The 21,154-nt window shown below is 40.6% G+C and overlaps 1 protein-coding gene and 1 non-coding gene across 3 annotated transcripts in view; both read left to right on the plus strand.

The window, feature by feature from the left end:
• Window positions 1-21,154, plus strand: part of Ptpn11 (protein tyrosine phosphatase non-receptor type 11) — an 85,501-nt gene that overhangs the window by 20,417 nt on the left and 43,930 nt on the right. For both annotated transcript variants that reach the window (XM_078039059.1, XM_078039060.1), the window contains exons 2-6: window positions 6,091-6,213; window positions 13,565-13,759; window positions 15,544-15,736; window positions 17,225-17,341; window positions 18,809-18,922. In XM_078039059.1, coding sequence (XP_077895185.1) covers window positions 6,091-6,213; window positions 13,565-13,759; window positions 15,544-15,736; window positions 17,225-17,341; window positions 18,809-18,922 — 742 coding nt within the window. The remainder of the gene's footprint in view (window positions 1-6,090; window positions 6,214-13,564; window positions 13,760-15,543; window positions 15,737-17,224; window positions 17,342-18,808; window positions 18,923-21,154) is intronic.
• On the plus strand, window positions 19,731-19,920 carry LOC144375526 (U2 spliceosomal RNA). Its single transcript, XR_013435595.1, has one exon. It is a non-coding gene; the product is annotated as a U2 spliceosomal RNA (small nuclear RNA).

The raw sequence follows: 21,154 nt of genomic DNA on the forward strand, positions 1-21,154 counted from the left end.
TGCCAGGCGAGTGCGCTACCGCTTGAGCCACATCCCCAGCCCCAGATTTATCAATTTTTTTATTGCCCTTAAATTTTGAGTTGTAGAAAGCCTTTTCTTGCTTCAAGGTTAAGTAGTGATTCACCCCCCTCCCCTTTTTTTTGCACTAGGTATTGAACCCAGGGATACCTAGCCACAGAGCCACATTCCCAACCCTTTTATATATAAAGTTATAGCTAGACACAATATATTTTATTTTCATGTGGTGCCGAGGATTGAACTCGGTACCTCAAACATATTAGACAAGCAGCAAGTGCTCTACCTCTGAGCCACAACCCCAACCTCCTCCCCAACCCTTATTATTATTTTTTTTTCTCTTGAGACAGGGTCGCACCGAGTTGCTTAGGGTCTCACTAGATTGCTGAGACTGACTCTGAATTTGTAATTTTCCTGCCTCAGCCACTCAAGCTGCTGGGATACAGGCGCACACCACCACTCCCAGCCTGTGGGATAATTCTAAAATTATTTTTCTGTAGAAATTGTTCTAAGTTTTTTCTCTCTAAATGAGGTCAGTTTTGGTAATCCGCATTTACCTAGAAAAATTACTCATTTCTTGTTGGCTTTGTAATTTATTTGTAGAGCTTTTTATTCTTTCCCCCTAAAATCGTGCCCCTTCTCTAGAAACAGGGCTCTGAGCTACTAGAAGCTTTTTCAGTATTCTTGCCCTTTGGGTAGATTTTGTCCTGCTGGAGGAAATTTTGGAGCAATTTTAGGCCTCATATGAGCTCCCCGTTCTCTCCTGGGCAGTTTTTCTCAGAATGTCCTTGCTTGGTGCCAAGGATTGCAGAGGGAAGATGAAAAATCTCTCACTGAGATTTGGGGTATTTTTTTATACTTAGGGATATTTTGGAAATTTGGGCATTCTCTGCATACTACTTACATTGTGGTTTTAAAATATTTTTTAAAAATCTGGTGCCATGTATTTAGCTCAGGGTCACTCTACCATTGAGTTATATATCCCCAGGCAGGGCCTTATTAAGTTGCTTAAGGCCTGGCTAAATTGCCGGGGCTGACTTTGAACTTTTGATTCTCCTGCCTCAGCCTCCAAACTGCTGGGATTACAGGCATGCACAACTGTACCTGTCCAGTGTTTTAAAAAATGTTTATTTTGAGAGAGTCTTGCTATGTTTCCCAGGCTGGCCTCAAACTTGTGATCCTCCTATCTCAGCCTCTGAAGTCACTGGAATTACAGTCCTGTGGCCCCGCACCGAACTAGGGCCTGGTTTTTGTGTAGTTTTATTTTTAAATTTGGGTTCTGGAGATTGTACCAGGGCTTCCCTCGTGCTAATCATGTGCTCTACCACTGCTCCCCACCCCCCACCACCCTGTGTTGTTTTTGAAGGTTATGTGGGGAGAGGGAAATTTAGGCAGTTACCATTGTCCTGTGCACTGTTCCAATCCTTATTGCACTATAACGTATAATATGCACGCACACACACTCACACATACACACACACAATTAATTACACGCAGTATTAACTCATTATTTTTCTCTTTTGGTAAAATGATATAGGTACTTTTATGGTCCCCATTCTGTAGATGACTTAGTAGAGAGCTTAAATAACCAGCCTGAGGTCACACATCTGGGATTTGAACTGAAATAGCCTGGGGCCAGAGTTGTGTTCCCCTTCACCCAGTGAAGGGTTGTCTTTTTATTTATTTATTTATTTATTTTTAAAGTCAAACTCGTTTTCTGAAAGAGCTGGTCCTCAAACTTAGATTATACCAATATTATTTTTTCCATTTTTTTTCTCCTAGTAGAAGGCATATATATGCCACTCAGCTTCAGACTGTCACACGAGGTTAACATGGATGTTTTGAAGCCAAAAGGAAAAGAGATTTGACATTTTAATTGGTTCTTGTGGGTAGACTAATTAGCTTATGTGGGTAGTGTGGAGTTCCATTATACTTTTGGGAAAATTGTAAATACCTGGAGGCCCTCGGTTGCCACTATTTATTCCCTGGAGCTGTGAGGACATTAGCGGGGACAGCAGATGAAGAAGCCGGGGCAGGACTGGCTGAGGTGGCCACAACTTGTGCTGCATGCACAAGACCTGGGGGCTGGATTAAGAGCTGTCAGATAGATTGAGGTCACGGCTTCCCTGTGGGAAATCTGTCTGGATCTTCTGACTAGCTCTCACGGGTTGTACAAGGCAAACTAATATTTTATTCTTTTGACTTGAGCCTTGTGATTTTTCTTAAAGACAATCAGTTCATCAGAATGATGTTTGAAAACCTCCCAAAGCACTATTATGATGCCACAGGAAAAGTGAAAAATAAATTTTAGTTAATATAAACTTCACGGATGTCAAAATCAGACTGAGTGTGGATTCCTGCATTTTCTGATGACTTGTTGTCGGAACAGCCTTGTATTTATTATGATGCACATTAACAATGCCCAACACTTTCTGCTTATTGTGTCCTAAACTCCTGGAGGGCTCTGGGCAGCACATATTTCACACATACAGGGCCTGACATTGGGCTTTCCAGTATATCTTATGCCCTGGATTCTCAGCTCACTCTTTTTTGGAGTGTGTGTACTGGGCATTGAACCCAGGGGCATGTTACCACTGAGCACATCCCCAGACCTTTTTTTTTTTTCTTTCAGAGACATGGTCTCACTAAGTTGCTGAGGCTGGCCTTGAACTTGAGTTTCTCCTGCCTCAGCTGGGATGATAGGTGTGCGTCAGTATGCCTCAGCTCTCAGCTTACTCTTTTTAAAAAATATATATATTTTTTAGATGTTGGTGGGTCTTTGTTTTATTCATTTATTTATATGTGGTGCTGAGAATTGAACCCAGTGCCTTGCACATACTAGGCAAATGCTCTGCTGCTGAGCTACAACCCCAGCCTTCTGCTTCCTCTTAAAAAGAACTGTCATTTTGCAGAGGAGAAATGTGAGGTAGAAAGAGCTAAAGAACTTGCCCAGGTCACGGGGTTAGTAAGCGTGGAGCTTTGGTGTGTTTCTAGGGAGTCCCCATGGCTCTCTGCATCCTCCCTGCAGGTTGTGGGACAGCTCTTCCCGCTCGCACCCTCTCCTCCACTGTCGGGAAGCAGTCTAATTGGGCCAGTGTTTGTTGAGAGTCTCTTGAAAGTCCATTTGCTTGTGAATGCTGGGACTCTACATTTAATATTGACTTAGGTTCCTGGGAGTATTGAGAAGCATTGAATTAGCCTGGAAAGATTTAGAATAATTTGACATTAGAAATTACTCTCTTACTCCAATTCTTGGTGACTTTTGAAATCATTGAAGGAATCTTTCTGCAAATGCCACCCAGGATAGATGTGTGTTTTTAAAAACATTGTATTTGAAATAATTTCAAAGCTACACAAAAGATGCAGAGAATTCTGTTTATTTCTCACCCAGATACACCAGTCGCCAATGTAGCATGTTGCCAAGTCTCCCACTTTCTACATATATGTGTGTGTGTGTGTGTGTGTGTGTACTATGTATATAATTTTTTTCCCTGAACCATTTGAGATAAGTTGCAGACAAGATCTTTCATTGCCCAAATGCTTCAGTGTATATTTCCTAAAAACTAAGATACTTTGTCGCATAATCACAGTGCATCATCAGAATTGTCATTAGAATAGTCCTGCTGTCAAATCCTTAGACCCCTTTTAGACTGTTCCAGTAATGTCCTGTATCACAAAAGACAAAACGAACAAATGTTCTTCCCTTTTACCCCTTTCTTTCTGATACATGTTATTGTCCAGGATCATGCCCTGCGTTACATTTGGTATCTTTTGACTGACTTTTAATCTGGTTACTTCCTCCCGTCAATCCCAGGCATTCATGGTATGACATTTGTGAAGAGTACACACCAATAGTTTGTAGACTCACCTATTTGGGGTTTGCCTGGTGTTCCTCATCATTAGATTCAGGTAGTACAGTTCTGGCAGGAATATCACAGAGACAACACTTGTATTCTCATTGTATTGTATCAGGAGATATAATGTCATTTTAATTCATAACTTTTACTAATTCTTTAAGATCTGCGAAATTTTTCCACTGCATTTTTTTTTTCCTGGTAGGGATTGAACCCAGGGGTGCTTTATCACTGAGTCATATTCCCAGCACCCCCTTTTTTTTTAAATTTTGAGACAGTCTCACTAAATTGCTTAGGCTTTGCTAAGCCTGGCCTCAAACTTGGGATCCTTGTGCCCCAGCCTCCTGAGTCACTGGGATTATAGACGTGCACCACCATGCCTGGGAGTATTTTTAAAAAATAAGCATTTTGGCCAGAAGTGGTGGTGCACACCTATAATCCCAGGGCCTCAGGAGGCTGAGGCAGGAGGATCATGAGTTCAAAGCCAGCTTCAGCAACTTAGTAAGGCCCTAAGCAACTTAGCAAGATTAAGTCTCAAAAAAGTGCTGGGGATGTGGTTCAGTGGTTAAGTACCCCTAGGATCAACGCCTGGTATCCTCCCTTCAAAAAAAAAGCATTTTGTTGGGAGGTACTCCTAGTAAATTACTGTCAATATCATGTTCCTCCTTTTTTAGTTTCATTTTTTTGTGTTGGCAATTGAATGTCCTGTTCTTTCTGAGATATTCACCCACTAGTTTTAGTAGTGATTCCTGAAGTATTAATATGACTTCCAGATGGTGATGTTCCAATTCTTCCACCCTTTCCACACTTATTGTTTGTGATTCTCCTGCAAAGTTTTCCCGTGTGTCATTTTTTATTGTGGCAGAATATCCATAACCTGAAGTGGACCATTTTTGCCATTTCTGGGGATCAGCACATTCATCTGCTGTGCTCCCTCCGTGCCCCCATCCATCTCTAGACTGCATTCATCTTCTCTAACTGACACGCGAACCCCCAGGTGGTACCAGAACTCCTGCAGCCATCATTCTGCTCCTCTCTGGTGTGACTTCTCCAGGGCACCTTTTTCTTCATGGGTTATAATTTGTTTTTACTGCCCCTACTTTGGCCAGTGGGAGGCCGTTCAAGTTGTCTGCCATACTCTTTTTCTTTTCTGGTATCAGAAATTGAACCCAGGGGCATTTTAGCACTGAGCCACCACCCACCTCAGCCCTTTTTACTTTTTATTTTGAGACAGGGTCTCTTGCCAAGTTCCTTAGGGCCTCACTAAGTTGCTGAGGTTGGCCTCCAACTTGGGATCCTCCTTCCTCAGCCTCCCAGGCTGCTGAGATCACAGGCGTGCACACTGTTCCTGGCTGGAGTGCTTTTGCACTGTCACACAATAAATTTTCTATACTTATCTTCTTCCTTTCACTGCCTCAGCCCTAGAATCAGCCTTGAGCCCTTCCTTTTATGGGAGAATGGTGTGAGAAAACTCAGATGAGGGTGTTAGGTATGCTGATTGCTACTGGGGTGTTATTGCTTCCTAGGCTTTTCAGAGAGCTGGGAGAGTGTGTTGGTGTGTGTGTGTGTGTGTGTGTGTGTGTGTGTGTGTGTGTACATACCTGCATATAAACACAGAAGCATATATACTTTTTCTTTCCTTTTTGTGTGCTGAGGTTGAACCCTGGGGTCTTAAATATGCTAAGCACATGCCCTGCTGCTGAGCTAGCCCCCCATTTTGGTTTTTTTACATACATTTAGAATGTACGCTGATAGCTCCAATCGCTGTCTTACGCTCAGTGTTTATTCTGGCTTTCTCGTAACATTTGTATTTCTTCCTCAGTGGTGAGAAACTGGCTCCCATTACCCTCAATGTGTTTACTTATTTATTAAATAATCTGTTTATTTACTAACTTGTTTGCCCAATCTCATTCTGTCTACCAATTTTCTGACCCTGTGGACTTTCTTTTGGGGCCTGGTCCCATTAGTGTGCCTTCTGAATAGCCCCAGGCCCAGTCCCACTGACCATGCCCCTTGTCCTACCTACCACTGTGCCAGAAGGATCCCTGGCTCCTGTGATTGCAAAGGTGGGCGGGGCAGCCGAGGAGCAGAGGAGCAGGGGCAGGGGGGGCCGTGCCTGTTTCTCTTGGTCACCCGCGTGCAGCTCTGCTGTGATGGCATGGAGAGCAGAGCTGACACAGGCCTTTGTTTTTTACTGTTTTTTTTTTTTTTTCCCTTCAAGATGGTTTCACCCAAATATCACTGGTGTGGAGGCCGAAAATCTACTGTTGACAAGAGGCGTCGATGGCAGCTTTTTGGCAAGGCCCAGTAAAAGTAACCCTGGAGACTTCACACTTTCTGTTCGGTAAGTTGCAAGTCCAGCTAGGCACTGCTGAAGCCACTTGCTGTCCTCATTAGAGCTTGAAGGCCACCTTCTGCCAGGTGTGGGACCTTGTGGGACCCTGGCCTGCTCATGGGGCTCTGCTGGAGCATCCTGGAGTGAGGTGGTGGCATTCCTCCTTCCCAGGGACCACCGAGCATGGGTGGGGCAGACGGTGCACATCCTGCAGCCCTCCCCTGCTGGCTCCTGGCTCCTGTGTCTTGAACCTGGCCCTGCAGGTTCCCTTTCCTTACTGTTGAGTCCTTCATGAGAAAAAGACTGTGAAGTTTCTTCAGATGGCTTTCCTTCGTTAAATAAAACATTTCTGAGGAAGTTGTGGTCCCCTTTGTTCCCCTGCCCAGTCCCGTTTCCCTCCCTCTCTCTCCAGAGGAAACCACCATCCAGAGGTTGGCATAGATCCTTCCTGAAGAACATGTTTTTGTACTTGACTGTGTTTGTACCATGTATGAACCATCTGAAGTTGGCTTGTGTGTTTTCAGCGCTCATTGTAGAAATAGTTCTGTAATGTATGTACCATTTTGCAACTTTAAGAGCGTTTTGTTTTAGTTCTATGCTGGTGCCCTTAAATCTAACTATTCACCTTAATGGCGATTTGTACTCAAATGGTCGAGCATACCAGTTTATCCAGGCTCCTGGTGATGGACAGTAGGTTGTTTTCAGTTTTTTAAAAAATAGTTTATAAAACTATATTGAGCATCCTTTTACACATCTCCTTGAGCAGGTGTTGGGATATATTTTTTCTAGCAGTTGTCCTTCACTTATGTTCTTGTTTTCCTTACATTAGCTCCTTCTAGGAACTAGAACTGAACTGCTTTATGAATTTGATTTTGTAATCAATATTATTTATATATATAAATTATTTATATATATATATATATATATATATATATATATATATGGTTTAATTTGTGGATGAACCTTTATTTTTATTTATTTACTTATATGTGGTACTGAGGATTGAACCCAGTACCTCATACATGCTAGGCAAGCACTTTGCTACTGAGCTATAGCCACAGCCCTATCTATCAATATTATTTTTAAATACAGAGGAAAATAAGATCTGTTCTTGAGAATTTATTTAGGATCTCTTTGAGAGTCAGGAAGTGCCTTTTTGGCATAGATTAATTTCTTGAGGAGTCCCTGCCACTAGCTTTTACTTCCGTTTTACTATAAGGAGTGGGTAGAAGCCTTTGTGAGTTTCCTGGGCTTGTCTCAGCACAGAATTTTTTTTTTTTTTTTTTTAATGTGCAGAGAATTGAACCCAATGCCTTCAGCATTCTAAGCACATGTCCTCCCACTGAACCCCTCCCCTGTTGGTTTCTATGCATGTATGTGTAGAATTTAAACTATAGTTTGCTTTACTATTTAGTTATACCCCTAACCTTTAAATTTTTTTTCAAAATTCTAGTTATTTTTAAATTTCTCAATAAGTTGCCAAGGCTGGCCTTGAACCTCCTGCTTCAGCCTTCTGAGTAGCTGGGATTATAGGTGTGCACCACAGCACCTGACCTCAGCACAGATTTGTAACCTGACATTATGTGACATTTAAGCTGTAATGGTTTGAGTGCAATTAGAGTAACAGCAGTGATGGCAGTGAGGAGGCTCACCGTGAACACTGTTGAGGATTGATATACACCATATACTTGTGCCAAGTACACTACACATTTTATTTAATTTTCACAACGACCTGTGAATAAGAACCACTATTATCCTTTTTTTTAAAACCTTGGGCTGTGTTAGTTAGACCTCAGTAGTTACACTGAAGTGTGATGCAGCTTTATTTCACTTTTTGTAGTGCTGGAGATTGAACCCAGGGCCCAGCGTGTGTTAGGCAAGCACCCCAGCACTGAGCTAGGCCCCCGTGGCCCCACTGTTATCTCCATTTTACAGGAAGCTGAGGCACAGAGGTTAAGTGAGTAAACTAGTCTCACCGCTGGTAAGCAGAGGCACACCGTGGAACCAGCTTTTGTTAGTTAGTTTTTTTCTTTCTTTCCCCTGAAATTTTATTTTGAGAAATTTTAGATCTATAGAAAAGTTCAAAGATGAATACAATAAATACCCATACTCCTTTCGCCTGTTAACATTTTGCCATATTTGCTCTTTCCTTTTTTAAAATATTTATTTTTTAATTGTAGTTGGACACAATACCTTTATTTTGTTTATTTATTTTTATGTGATGCTGAGGATCGAACCCAGGGCCTTGCACATGCTAGGCGAGTACTCTACCACTGAGCCACAACCCCAGGCTCCCCCACCCCCAGCTCTTTCTCTTTTTAAATGTATATAATATGCATTTTTTCCCCCTGAACTTCTTTTTTTTGGGGGGTGGGGCAGAATTTGGGACTGAACCTAGGGCCTCATGCATGCTAGGCAAGGTTACCACAGAGCTAACCTCCCAGCCCTGAATTTTTGAATTTTGAATTAACATATAGTAATTGTACATACTTATGGAGAATAATAGGTTTTATTTATTTATTTGGGTACCAGGGATTGAACACCACTGAGCCACATTCCCAGCCCTATTTTGTATTTTATTTATTCTCACTGAGTTGCTTAGCGTCTCACCATTGCTGAGGCTGGCTTTGAACTCATGATCCTCCTGCCTCAGCCTCCTGAGCTGCTGGGATTACAGGTTTGTGCCATCGTACCAGTGAATAATAGATTTTAAAACAGTTCAAAATCCTTAAAGGCCTCAGATAGCTAACTGAGGATCATTCACTCCATGTAACTGGTTTCCTTTAATCTGGAAGAACTCCCTCTCCTGGCCTTTTAAATTTAGTTTTTGACCTTTTGATTTTACAGATTGTCCCCTAGTCTGGATTTTCTGATTTTTTTCCTCAGTTTTAGACTTAGATTAAACATTTTTAGTAAGCAAATAATAGGTGAAGTTGGGTCCATCCCATTATTTCACATCAGAGGGCACATAATATATGTTTGTCCTATCTTTTGGAGGAATTCAGTTTAGTCACCTAGGTAATAGTGTTGCTAGATTTTTCCATTATAAAAGTTACCTTTTTCCATTGGACACGGTGGTGCAGGCCTATTAATTTCAGCTACATGGGAGGTTGAGGCAGAAGGATCACAAGTTCAAGGCCAGCCTACACAATTTAGTGAGACCCTGTGTCAAAATAAAATAAAAAATAAAAGGGTTGAGGATGTAGCTCAGTGGTAAAGCACCCCTGGGTTTAATCCCCAGTATTGAAAAAAAAAATTACCTTTTTCTATTCATAATAATCGAACCCAGGGTTCTCTTACATGCAAGTGGTCTACTACTGAGCTATACTCCTAGCCTGTTTTTAAAAAATTTGAGACAGGGTCTTGCTAAGTTGCCCAGGCTGCCCTTAAACTTGTCATTTTCCTACCTCAGCCTCTTGAGTTGCTAGGATTGCAGGTATATGTTACCAGGCCTGGCTCCTAGCACATTTTTGTGTAGTAAGTTTTATTATTGATGAATTTTATCTGTGTAAATTATATTGGCAATTGAAAATTCACTATTTTTAAATTTTAAATTATTTTCTTCAATATTTACTCATTGGTATTCTTCTGTAAAGAGGTACTCAAGTCAGTCCCTAGGTCTCCCTAGTATTTTCAGTGCTGAGGATCGAACCCAGGGCCTTTTGCATGCTAGGAAAGCATTCTACCACTGAGTTGCACTCCAGCTCTAGCCCCTTTTTATTTTTGAGTGTAACCATAATGATACCTAAGGATGTTTTCTTTTTAGCCAATGTGTTTTAAATTCAGTGGTATCATTTCTCTCTCTCTCTCTCTCTCTCTCTCTCTCTCTTTCATACCAGGAATTGAACCCAGATGCATTTAACCACTGAGCCACATCCGCAGCCCTTTTAAATATTTTATTTAGAGACAGGCTCTCAATGGGTTGCTTAAGCTGGTCCTGAACTTAGAATCCTCCTGCCTCAGCCTCCCTAGTTGCTGGGATTGCAGGTGTGCACCAACGTGCCTGGCTCTCATTCTTTTTAAATGTTCCAAATGCCCCAGTTTTGGCCAGTGTTGCTCCTATAACTTTTGACATTTCCCCAGTAGTCTCAATTACTTCCTTGCTTTATGGTTCTATTTGACGCTAGGATCACCTATTTTATAAACCTTGATTCTTTTAGTGGGGTATTTAGAAACTATAGTGTTAGGGGTGTCTTTATTCCTGATGTCTTACTCTAGGCTCCTACAGTGAATGGACCCAGCTGGGAAGTAAGTATTTATATATTTGAAACCAGGTGTTCTTATGGTTAGTTCCAGTTCAACCCAACTTCCTCATGTGTTCCCATTCTGCAGCAACAACTGTTGTTTTCAATAGCATTAATATGTGACCTCATTTGCCCAGTTCTATAATATAAAATAGTTTTTAGAATTACTATACCACTGTCATATTTTGGGGGGGGATTGAACCCAGGGTTGCTTAACCACTGAGCCACATCCCCAGTCCCTTTTATTTTTTGAGACAGGGCTCATTAAGTTGCTTAGGGCCTTGCTAAGTTGCTGAGGCTGGTCTTAAACATGTGATCCTCCAGCCCCAGCCTCCCAAGTCGCCGGGATTGTAGGTATTCGCCACTGTGCCCAGCTCCACTGTTGTTTCTTTACAAGCCTTTTAAGTAAGCTCAAGATTACTTTGGACTCATTTTGTTCTTAGACTAAGGGTACAAGTACTGTGTTCAAAACTTACTGAAATTCATTTTTGTGGTTGTCATGAACTTACTACACAGGTTGGCTCATTTCTTTCCGTTGGTATTCAGCCTTTTGGTCTTTGTTGATTTTATATTTTGAGTTTGTGAAATGTATAGAATTCAGAAATCAAACTATATAGAAAGATTTATTCTGAGAAATTTCACTTTTCTCTCTGTGACCCCTTGCATACTATCTCCATGCATCCCTGTAGATAAATTTTCACTAATTGCTGGTTTATCCATTGTGTTTATTTTCATAAAAACAAGCAAATATACTTATTATTTTCAGCTTATACCATGATCTTAATTACATTTATTTTAAATTGATACATAAAAACATGAAAATTACACATAGTAATAGGGTAATATGATGTTCATTTTTATAGTTGAAGTATAATACTAAATATATTTCCTTCTGTTTTTTATTTTCACTTATATATTCGTAATTTTTCTTGTCTTTTTTAACAGCTGCACAGTACTTATTGTGTGGATATTCCTTAATTTCTTTGTATAATCTCCAACAGATGGCAATGTAGTTGTCTCCAATATTTCAGTTGTCTCTCATATTTTGAAATATGTATATAAAGCCTTGATGAAATATACATAATAACCTGGTGCATATGTTGTTTTGTGCTTTTGGAAATAATACGTTCAGGTGAATTCCTAGGAATGAGATGAGGAGGGTGTATGCAAATAGTTTTTCCGAATTGTCCTCCATAGGGCTTGGACATTTCCACCAGCAGTGTATGAAAATGTCTGATTTTTCCACAGCTTGACCAGTTGAATGTGGCAAGTTTTTTTTTTTTTTTTTGCCAGTCAGGTGAGAAATGGTATCTCAGTGAGTATTTATCTTCAAAAAGTCAAGTTTTAGAAAAATTTGGGGATGACAAATTAGCTATCTCATACTGGAAACTCTCTTAATTATGTGGGTCTTTAATGTGCGTTTGTGTGTGTGTGTATGTATGTGGTATTGGGGATCAGAGCCAAGGCCTCTTTCATTCTAAGCATATGCTGTGTCACTGAGCTATACCCCCAGCCCTTATGTAATTAAAAAAAAAATTCTTTTTTAGTTGTAGATGGACACAATATCTTTGTTTATTAATTTTTTTATGTTGTGCTGAGAATTGAACCCAGTGCCTCACACATGCAAGGCAAGTGCTCTACCACTGAGCTACAGCCCCAGCCCCTAAAGTAAATTTTTTTTTAAAGTGAGAGTGAGAGGAGAGAGAGAGAGAGAGAGAGAGAGAGAGAGAGAGAGAGAGAGAGAGAGAGAGAGAAAGAGAGAATTTTTTTTTTAATATTTATTTTTTTTAGTTCTCGGCGGACACAACATCTTTGTTGGTATGTGGTGCTGAGGATTGAACCCGGGCCGCACGCATGCCAGGCGAGCGTGCTACCGCTTGAGCCATATCCCCAGCCTCCCTAAAGTAATTTTTAAAGACATAATTACATATAGTATCATAAATTTATAGTGAGTTTTGACAAGTATATTTGTTTGTGCATCCAATACTCCTCCACAATCAAATAGGAGACATTTCCAACCTAGAAAATTCCTTTGGCCCCTTTCCAGTTTCCTTTCTGCAAGAGAAAACTACTATTCTCATTTATATCCTCATAGGCCAATTTGTTTGTGTAATTTCATAAAAATGAAACCATACAGTATATGTCTGGCTTCTCTCTCTCTCTCTTTTTGCAGTGCTGGGTATTGAAGCCAGAGCCTTGGGTGTGCTAGCAAATGCTCTGCCATTGAGCTATACTCTCAGCCTAAAATAATGTTTGTTTTATTTATTTATTCATTTTTTTTTTAGTTGTGGATGAACCTTGATTTTTATTCATTGATTTTTATGTGGTGCTGAGAATTGAACCCAGTACCTCATACATACTTGGCAAGTGCTCTACCACCGAGCCACAGCCCCAGCGCCCCCCAATTTTTTTTTTTTAGTATTTTTTAAGTTGTCAATGGGCCTTTTATTTATTTATTTATATGCAGTTCTGAGAATCAACTTAGTGCCTCACACTTGCTAGATAAGTGTTCCACCACGGAGTTACAACCCCAGCTCCCAAAACGTTTTTGAGATTCCTTCACATTGTATGTCTTAGAGGTTCTTTCTTTCTTTCTTTTTTTTTTTTTTTAATTGCTGTGTGCTATTCCATTGTATGAGTGAGCCACTACTTTTTTTTAATGTAATTTTGCAGTGAATATTTAAGTCTTGAAATTTTTCTATTATGAATAAGGCTGCAGTGAATATTCTTTAATCAAGTCTTTTGTGCCTATTCAACTTCATTTCTTTGGGGATAAAATACTTAGGAGTGAGTGGATTTGCAGGATTATAAGGTAGGTGTGTGTTTAATTTTAACTTTAATTATATGTGTACTTGATTAATGATGATAATAATCATTGTCACTTAATATTTACAATTAAATGGGTCAAGTCATTCAAAGTAGAAGATATACAATGTACAGAAACTAATAAACAAAGCCCTTGGGGTTGAGATGGTCAACTGAGTTTTTTCACTCCCTTTTATGGGTGGGGTTTGTTTCAATGTTTAGGTGAAATCTAATATTGAACATGAGATTCTTTTTTACTAGTACAGATCGTTATTTGTTTTTTCTTCCCCCTTTCTAATGGACTATTTTAGAAGAAATGGAGCTGTCACCCACATCAAGATTCAGAACACTGGTGACTACTATGACCTGTATGGAGGGGAGAAGTTTGCCACCCTGGCTGAACTGGTCCAGTATTACATGGAGCACCATGGGCAATTAAAAGAGAAAAACGGAGATGTTATTGAGCTCAAGTATCCACTGAACTGTGCAGACCCTACCTCTGAAAGGTCAGTGGCATCTTGGTGACCACAAAGCCTGCAGCCCTCCTGTGCCTGTGTTACACAAATACGTTGTTGGGGTCTGCGGGGTCTGTATGATACCAAAGGCTGGTTGATACCTGTTCCTCTGGCTGTAATCCTAACATATTATTAAAGTAAGAAAAAAAGGACTAAATTGCTGTCAGCGCCCTTTCCTTGCAAAAGCTTCCATCCTGTTCCACTCCTTCTCCAGGGTCATATGTTCCTCTGGACACTCGGGATATGCAGTAGTTTTAAGATGTATCAAACTTCAGCTGATGAACTTTGAAAGTGATTAAAGGAAAACAAATGATAGTAGGAATGTCAAAATAGTAGCATTTCTTTGTGGTGGCTCCCGACCAGTTATTCAGCAATGCCACCAACAGATGTCAGTTTAAACCCAGAAGTAGAGAAGCGGAGAGCTCAGAGACTTGGCTTTTCATCCATTCTTTCCATGTTGTATCCACTAACATGTGAGCTTAGAGGGAACCAAATGCTGATGGGGGAGGGGTGGTGGCAGAGGCTTGACTTATTTGTATTGATTGTATTGTTTTTGGACACCCCAGCCTCCCAGCCTCCTCTCTGACTCAGTGCAAATTTTGGGTCTCTTAATTAGTCTTCTAGATTGTGTATCTTCAGATCTGTCTTTTCAACTTACATCTTTATGTAAATGCTATTAATGCTGATAATTTGTTTCTCCAGCTACCACTGTAGCTTCAAGCCAAAAGCTGTCAGCCAACTCTATAAGATTTATTTCTATATTTTGTTCTTTTCATTTGAAATGTGGATAAAAAAGAACTCAGCGTATTCTTTTAGTGATGAGCTGCTAACTTGACCTGCTATCATAGCACTTGCTTTCTTATTAAATAAGACCCTGAGGGGAGAGCCACATCATTAATGTGACTTTGTTAAAGTGTTCTCCATAATAACTTAGGCAGTATTGTCTCAGAGTCTGTTCTTGGATGACCTTGGATGCTCTATTTCAGGCATGCTAGTTAAAATGCTGGCTCCTGAACCCTATTCAAACTTAATGATACGTTTGTTGCTATCTCTGGTTGTAGGGCACTGGAATTCATATGTTTAGGAAATTCTTTCATCCCTACTCCAAGTCCAATATGCATTAAAATTGACATGATAACCTAGTATCTTGACAGCAAATTTGGAAGCCGTTGAAGTATAGCTGGAAAATATGGAAAAATTTGGAATGCTTGAATTAATTGTTGATGAAGAACCCTTTTTATCTAATGATCACATGTCAACACAACACAAGACCAAACACTCACAATGGTCTCCTGTGTCCATCAAAGCTTGTTACTAATGTTTTTAAATGGCTGTGATTAAACAGCTGTCAATGACAAAATGGTGAATTTTATTTTTAAAAGATAGGAGACTTTAAAAAAAAAAAAGCAAACATTGAGGACATGTGTCTCCAAATGATTGTGGCCTGTTCAAGGCATTTGGAAGTCATTTTTTTTTTTTTTTTTTTTTTTTTTTAGTGGTGCTGGGGATTGAATCCAGGGCCTTGTGCATTTGAGGCAAGCACTACCAACTGAGCTATATCCCCTGTCCTGGAAATCATTCTTAACACCTTTGTCCCTTTTCCTGTCTTCTTGGGTCGCAGATTCTACCCAGCAGGATCTGTCGATTCCTGGGAGGAATGTGTCTGTTTGTCAGTTGTACTTAGAAGACCTGACTATTCATAGTAGTTTTTGTGAAAGAATATTGTGAGCCCATGGCTGACCTCAATTCTTTCATTTTCATTGTTTAAAATTTAGGTGGTTTCATGGTCACCTCTCTGGGAAAGAAGCAGAGAAATTACTAACTGAGAAGGGGAAACATGGGAGCTTTCTTGTGCGAGAGAGCCAGAGCCACCCTGGAGATTTTGTTCTCTCCGTCCGCACTGGTGATGACAAAGGGGAGAGCAATGACGGCAAGTCTAAAGTGACCCACGTCATGATTCGCTGCCAGGTAACGCTCCAGTCCTGCTCTGAGTCTGCTACGGGTCTGGGGAAATGTCATCCTTGGGTGATTTTTCTGCTGGGAGAAGACAGACGCCATTACATCCCAAATCAGATTTCCTTTGCTCACTTGGTCAAGGCCTTCCACTGTTGTGGTATACTGTTTATTAGAGTGCTCTCGTTGTTTCATAACTGTTTATTTTCGCCTGTGTCTGGGGTACATCGCCTTTTGCAGTATCTGATCTGCTCTGTGAAGGGCAGCTGGAGTCTGTCTCCAAAGCCCAGTTTCTAAAGAGCTGGGCCCAGTTCCTGCTTAGGCTCCTCAGCCCAGCCTGACACTGACACTTGACCCTCTGTATCTGTGGGTTCTGCATCTGTGAATTCAACCAACTAGGAGTCAAAAGATAGCATCGTACTAAACACATACAGACTTTTCCTTTTATTATTTCCTAAGCGAGACGGTACTACAGCTGTGTACCTAACATTTATGTGTATTAGGTATCCAAGTCATGTCGAGATGGTTTAAAGTATACAGAGGATGTGTGTAGGTTATTTACAAGTACTGTGTCGTTTTATTTGTCTTTTTGGTGCCAGGGCCTTGCGAATACTGAGCATGTGTCTTCCAATGAGCCACACTGTGTCCCCATCCCATGTTTGCTTTGCTGAGCCTGTCCCTTCCAGTCCTCCTGTTGCTTCCTACCCTTCCTACTGCCACAGCTGTTTGACTTTCCATTTCTGGGGGAAGAGTCCATTTCTGGGCTTTGATTGATAATAACAGCTATCTTAGTTTTTTATTTCAGGCTGATTAGTGTATCCATCACCTTACACATTGGCCTTTTGCCTTTTTTTTTTTTTGTAGTGAAAACACTTGAGATCTACTCTCTAAAATATTTCAAGTATATAAGGCATGATTATTGGGCTGGGGCTGGGGCTGGGGCTGGGGCTCAGTGGCAGGGCACTTGCCTAACACATGTGAGGCCCTAGGTTCAATTCAAAGCACTGCATATAAATAAATGAATAAAATAAAGGTTCATCAGCAACTAAAAAAAAAAAATTGAAAAAAGACATAGTTATTAACTGTAGTCACCATGCTGTGCGTTAGATCTCTAGGATTTATTTTCCTGGAGGTATATACCCTTGATCAGTAGCCCCCTTCTTCCCCCACCCCAAGTCCTTGATAGCCACCATTCTACTGTCAGTTACTATGAGCTTGGCCTTCCACATGGGAGTGAGGACACGTAGTCTTTGTGTTTTTGTGCCTGGCTTATTTCATTTAACTGGGTCCTTCAGGTTCATCCAGGTTGCTGCAAATGATAGGATTTCATTTTTTTTTTTAAAATAAAGGCTGAGTAATATTTCACTGTGATGTGAAATATATCCCCCCCCCCATATATAAAATCCTTCCTCTGTAGTGGATTATGTTGCAGCGATGATGAGAGTGTGAGAAAAACAGCAATTTAACATCAAGGTAGTAAGAATTGTGTTTTTACTTTGAAAGGAACTGAAATATGATGTAGGTGGAGGAGAGCGGTTTGACTCTTTGACGGATCTGGTGGAGCATTACAAGAAGAATCCTATGGTGGAAACACTGGGCACAGTGCTACAACTCAAGCAGGTGAGCATATTGGAAAATTCCTTTTCCTTAAAGAATTTGAAAAAATTCTAAATTAGAATTTCCCACACATGCCGAATGTCAGTCAGCTTTCTGTCACTGTGATAAAATACGTAAAAGAAACAAAAAGAAAAGGTTTATTTGGGCTTATGGTTGCAGCCCATGGATTCTTTTTTTTTTAAATTTTTATTTATTCTTTTAGTTATACATGTCAGTAGAATGTATTTTGACATATTATACATAAATGGAGTATAACTTCCCATTCTTGTGGCTGTGCATGATGTAGAGTTACACTGTTATTGTGTACATATCTGAACATAGGCAGGTTCTGTCCAATTCACTCTATTGTCTTTCCTATTCCCTCCCCCTCCCTTCCTCCATTCCCCTGTGTCTAATCCAATGAACGTCTACCCTACCCCCACCTCCCAGTGTGCATTAGCAACCTCATGTCAGAGAGAACATTCAGTCCACGAGCTCTTGACTCTGTTACTTTGGGTGTGACAGCATGGTACAGCATACAGGGGTGTGTGGAGGAGGAGGCCTGTTTTTAGGGGGCCTGGGAAGCAAAGAGAAGGACAGTAAGGGGCTGGGATCCCCATATGCTCTTCAGGAGCACGTCCCCAGTGACCCAACTTCCTTCCACTAGATCCCTCTCTCTAAAGGTTCTACTACCTCCCCATGTGCCATGAACTGGGGACCAGGCCTCCAAAACATGGCCCCCTGGGGGACATTCAAAAATCCATAGTCTAACACAGAAGTGGGCAGAGTGGTCTCAGCAGCTTCCACTTAACCTACCTCCCATCTTCAGTCTTGATCAATTCATCAGGTCTTCACTTGTTACTCATGGCTACTTTTTGTAGGATTTGGAAACAGATTCCAGATGTTATATCTTATGTTTCCATATTTGTCTGTAAAGGCCTCATGAAGTTTTTTGAATTTTTTTTTTTCTCTTTTGTGCTGGGGATTGAACACAGGGCCCCAAGCATGAGCTCTACCATGAGCTCTACCACTAAGCTACACCCCAGCCGCCTTATAGTTTTGTTTTTGTTTTTGCAGTTCTGGGGATTGAACCCAGGGCCTTGCACATGCTAGGCAAGCGCTCTGTTACTGAGCTACACCCCAGCCCTCTCACAGAGTTTTTAAAGCAAGTTTTCCCGGGGAATCCTCCTTTGGTTATCTTTAGGTGATCACGCTTACTTTGGAGTTGTTAACATGATTTCATCTGTAAATAGTTTTCTATTCACAAAGGAAAGTAAGTTTGCAAAGAAAAATAAGTTTGCATTTGAAGAAGACGCACTTTCTGACAGAACAGAACCAAAAGTGAAAGCGCATTAAGAATGTTGTGTCCTGTGACCCCCCCCCCCCCCCCCCCGCCTTTGTGAATACCACCACAGGAGTCTTTTTATTTTGCATTATCATCTTTTTAAAATACATTTTCTTCTTTTTCTACCAACTGCCGAACTTGGTCAGCCTCTCAACACCACTCGGATTAATGCTGCTGAAATAGAGAGCCGGGTTCGAGAACTAAGCAAATTAGCTGAGACTACAGATAAAGTTAAACAAGGCTTTTGGGAAGAGTTTGAGGTAAGGTATTAAGAAACTGTTTTTATGTGCTTGATTCAATTCTATTTTTAATAGAAAAGAAGTTTGCCTCATGTTTGGAGTTGGATCTGAAAGACTTCGGCGTACTTCTGTAACTCAGCCATTGATTGACATGGAACAAGTTGCTGAGGGGGCTTCTTTGAAATAGAAGGGCATTGTGTTCTCAGAAAAGGGAGTTGGCAGCTAGTGTTATGGGGTTGAGCCAGCAGCTCCATTTGGCTCTTTTGGTGTGGATTGCTGGCCAAACCCCAGAAAAACAAAGGGATCTGATTCCTTTGGAGATTTCTAGCACTCACTGGGGTCTTTGAAAAGACTGTGTGGCCTGATGTGAATGAGTCCAAGAGAAAAAGTTCAAGTTTGCTTTAATTTGGAGTTTCAAATTGATAACTCTAGGAAGTCAAGTGGACTGATTCCTCTCCTGAAACCCACCTAGGTAGGATGTTCCCAGTGAACATGTCCTGTGGTTCCTTTTGCACTCTTACATGTCACTTGCCCATTGATACTCTGATCTCTTTCTTTTTCTCCTTGTCTATTTGACAGAAGACTTCTTCACAGCCTTGTGCAGTGGCACACACCTATTAATTCCTAGAGACTGAGACCAAGGGAGGAGGTTTGCAAATTTGGGGCCAGCCTAGGCAGTTTAGTGAGACCTTGTCACAAAATAAAAAATTAAAAGGGTGGGGATGTAGCTCAGTGATAGAGTGCCCCTGGGTTCAATCTCTAGTACAAAAAAAAAAAAAAAAAAAAGAAAAAGAAAAAGAAAAAAAAGAAAAAAGAAAAGAAAAACAGAAAAACAATCGCAGCCTTTTGGCTAAGATCAAGTGTAATATGTATTCTTGACAATTTAATATCTGATGCATCCTCTATCTTAAGACAATATATTAAGTGGATTTTTGGAAATAGGAGATGGAATAGGATCTGGCTCCACTCACTCCATGTAGCTCCATGTATTACAGCACCTCCAGAACAGTGCACCAAATCAAATAAAACAAAACCAAACCACCAACAACAACAACCAAAACCAAACCAAAACAACAACAAGAACCCAAAAACAACAACCAAAGTAAACACCAAACCCAGAAAAATTCTTTCCAAAGATTTTGGCGTGTTCTCTCTATTGATTTATTTTTTAGTTTATGATGAACCTTTATTTTCTTCTTTTATTTATATGCAGTGCTGAGAATCAAACCCAGTGCCTCACACATGTGAGGCAAGCGCTCTACCACTGAGCCCCAGCCCTAGCTTCTTGACATGTTGTCTCTTGCAGTTATCCCCAGTATGGAGCACGGTGCCTGGCACCCAGCCGAAATGCCATAAATATTTGTTGCATGAATATTTACATTTAGCTGATGTTTACATCATTTTATTATTATGTTCTGTTTTGTAGGAGTGATTATTCCATATTTCTTATAGGTCTTTAGAATTTACGAACATTTGTGGAATTAATGAATCAATAATGAACAGGCAAATCCTGTCCTTTTAACCACAGTGGGCCAGAGCAGCTTGGTGAGCTGTTTCCATCCTACACATCCAAAGCCTAAGGCCCAGGGAGGCTAAGTAGATTGCTCCATCTCCATAGCACAGAGATGGGTGCAGACTGGCACATGCACCCTGCTTGTTCCACAGCGCTGACCAGGGACTTGAATCTAGGTTTATTCTCACACCAGGCTTTGGGTTAAAGCCGTGAACCCTGTGGTGAACAAAACAACCTGGGGTCGGCCTTTAAAGAAGCTTCCAGTTGAGAGGAAAAACAATGAAATGCATCAAGGAGAAAGTGATGATGAGTACAAAGAGTCAAAAGTTTTTAGTTTTAGAGGGTTTTTTTTTTTTTTTTTTTGGTGCTGGGGATTTAACCCAGGGTCTAAGTGTGGGCCCTCCCACTAACTACTCCAAGGACTTTTTTAATCCTTTAGAGATGTTTAGTCAGATAGATTACTACTCTGCCTTCCACTCATTGGTTAGTCCTCTGGGTGGTTATTTGCTAACTGGAGATATGATTAGCTTATTTCATTTATGTTTGAATTTTAGAAATTTCTTTCTGTTAAGATTTATAATTTTGTAAAATACTCAGTTTGATTCTAAAATCAAATATAAAAAAACAATGTTTTAAAAGACATCTACCTTCTTTTTTTTCGTACTATGGATTAAACCCAGGATTGCTTAATAACTGAGCCACATCATCAGCCCGTTTTGTTTTGAGACAGTTTTGCTAAT

The sequence above is a fragment of the Ictidomys tridecemlineatus genome, chromosome 2 (genome assembly GCF_052094955.1).
Source record: "Ictidomys tridecemlineatus isolate mIctTri1 chromosome 2, mIctTri1.hap1, whole genome shotgun sequence".
NCBI classification, from domain to species: domain Eukaryota; kingdom Metazoa; phylum Chordata; class Mammalia; order Rodentia; family Sciuridae; genus Ictidomys; species Ictidomys tridecemlineatus.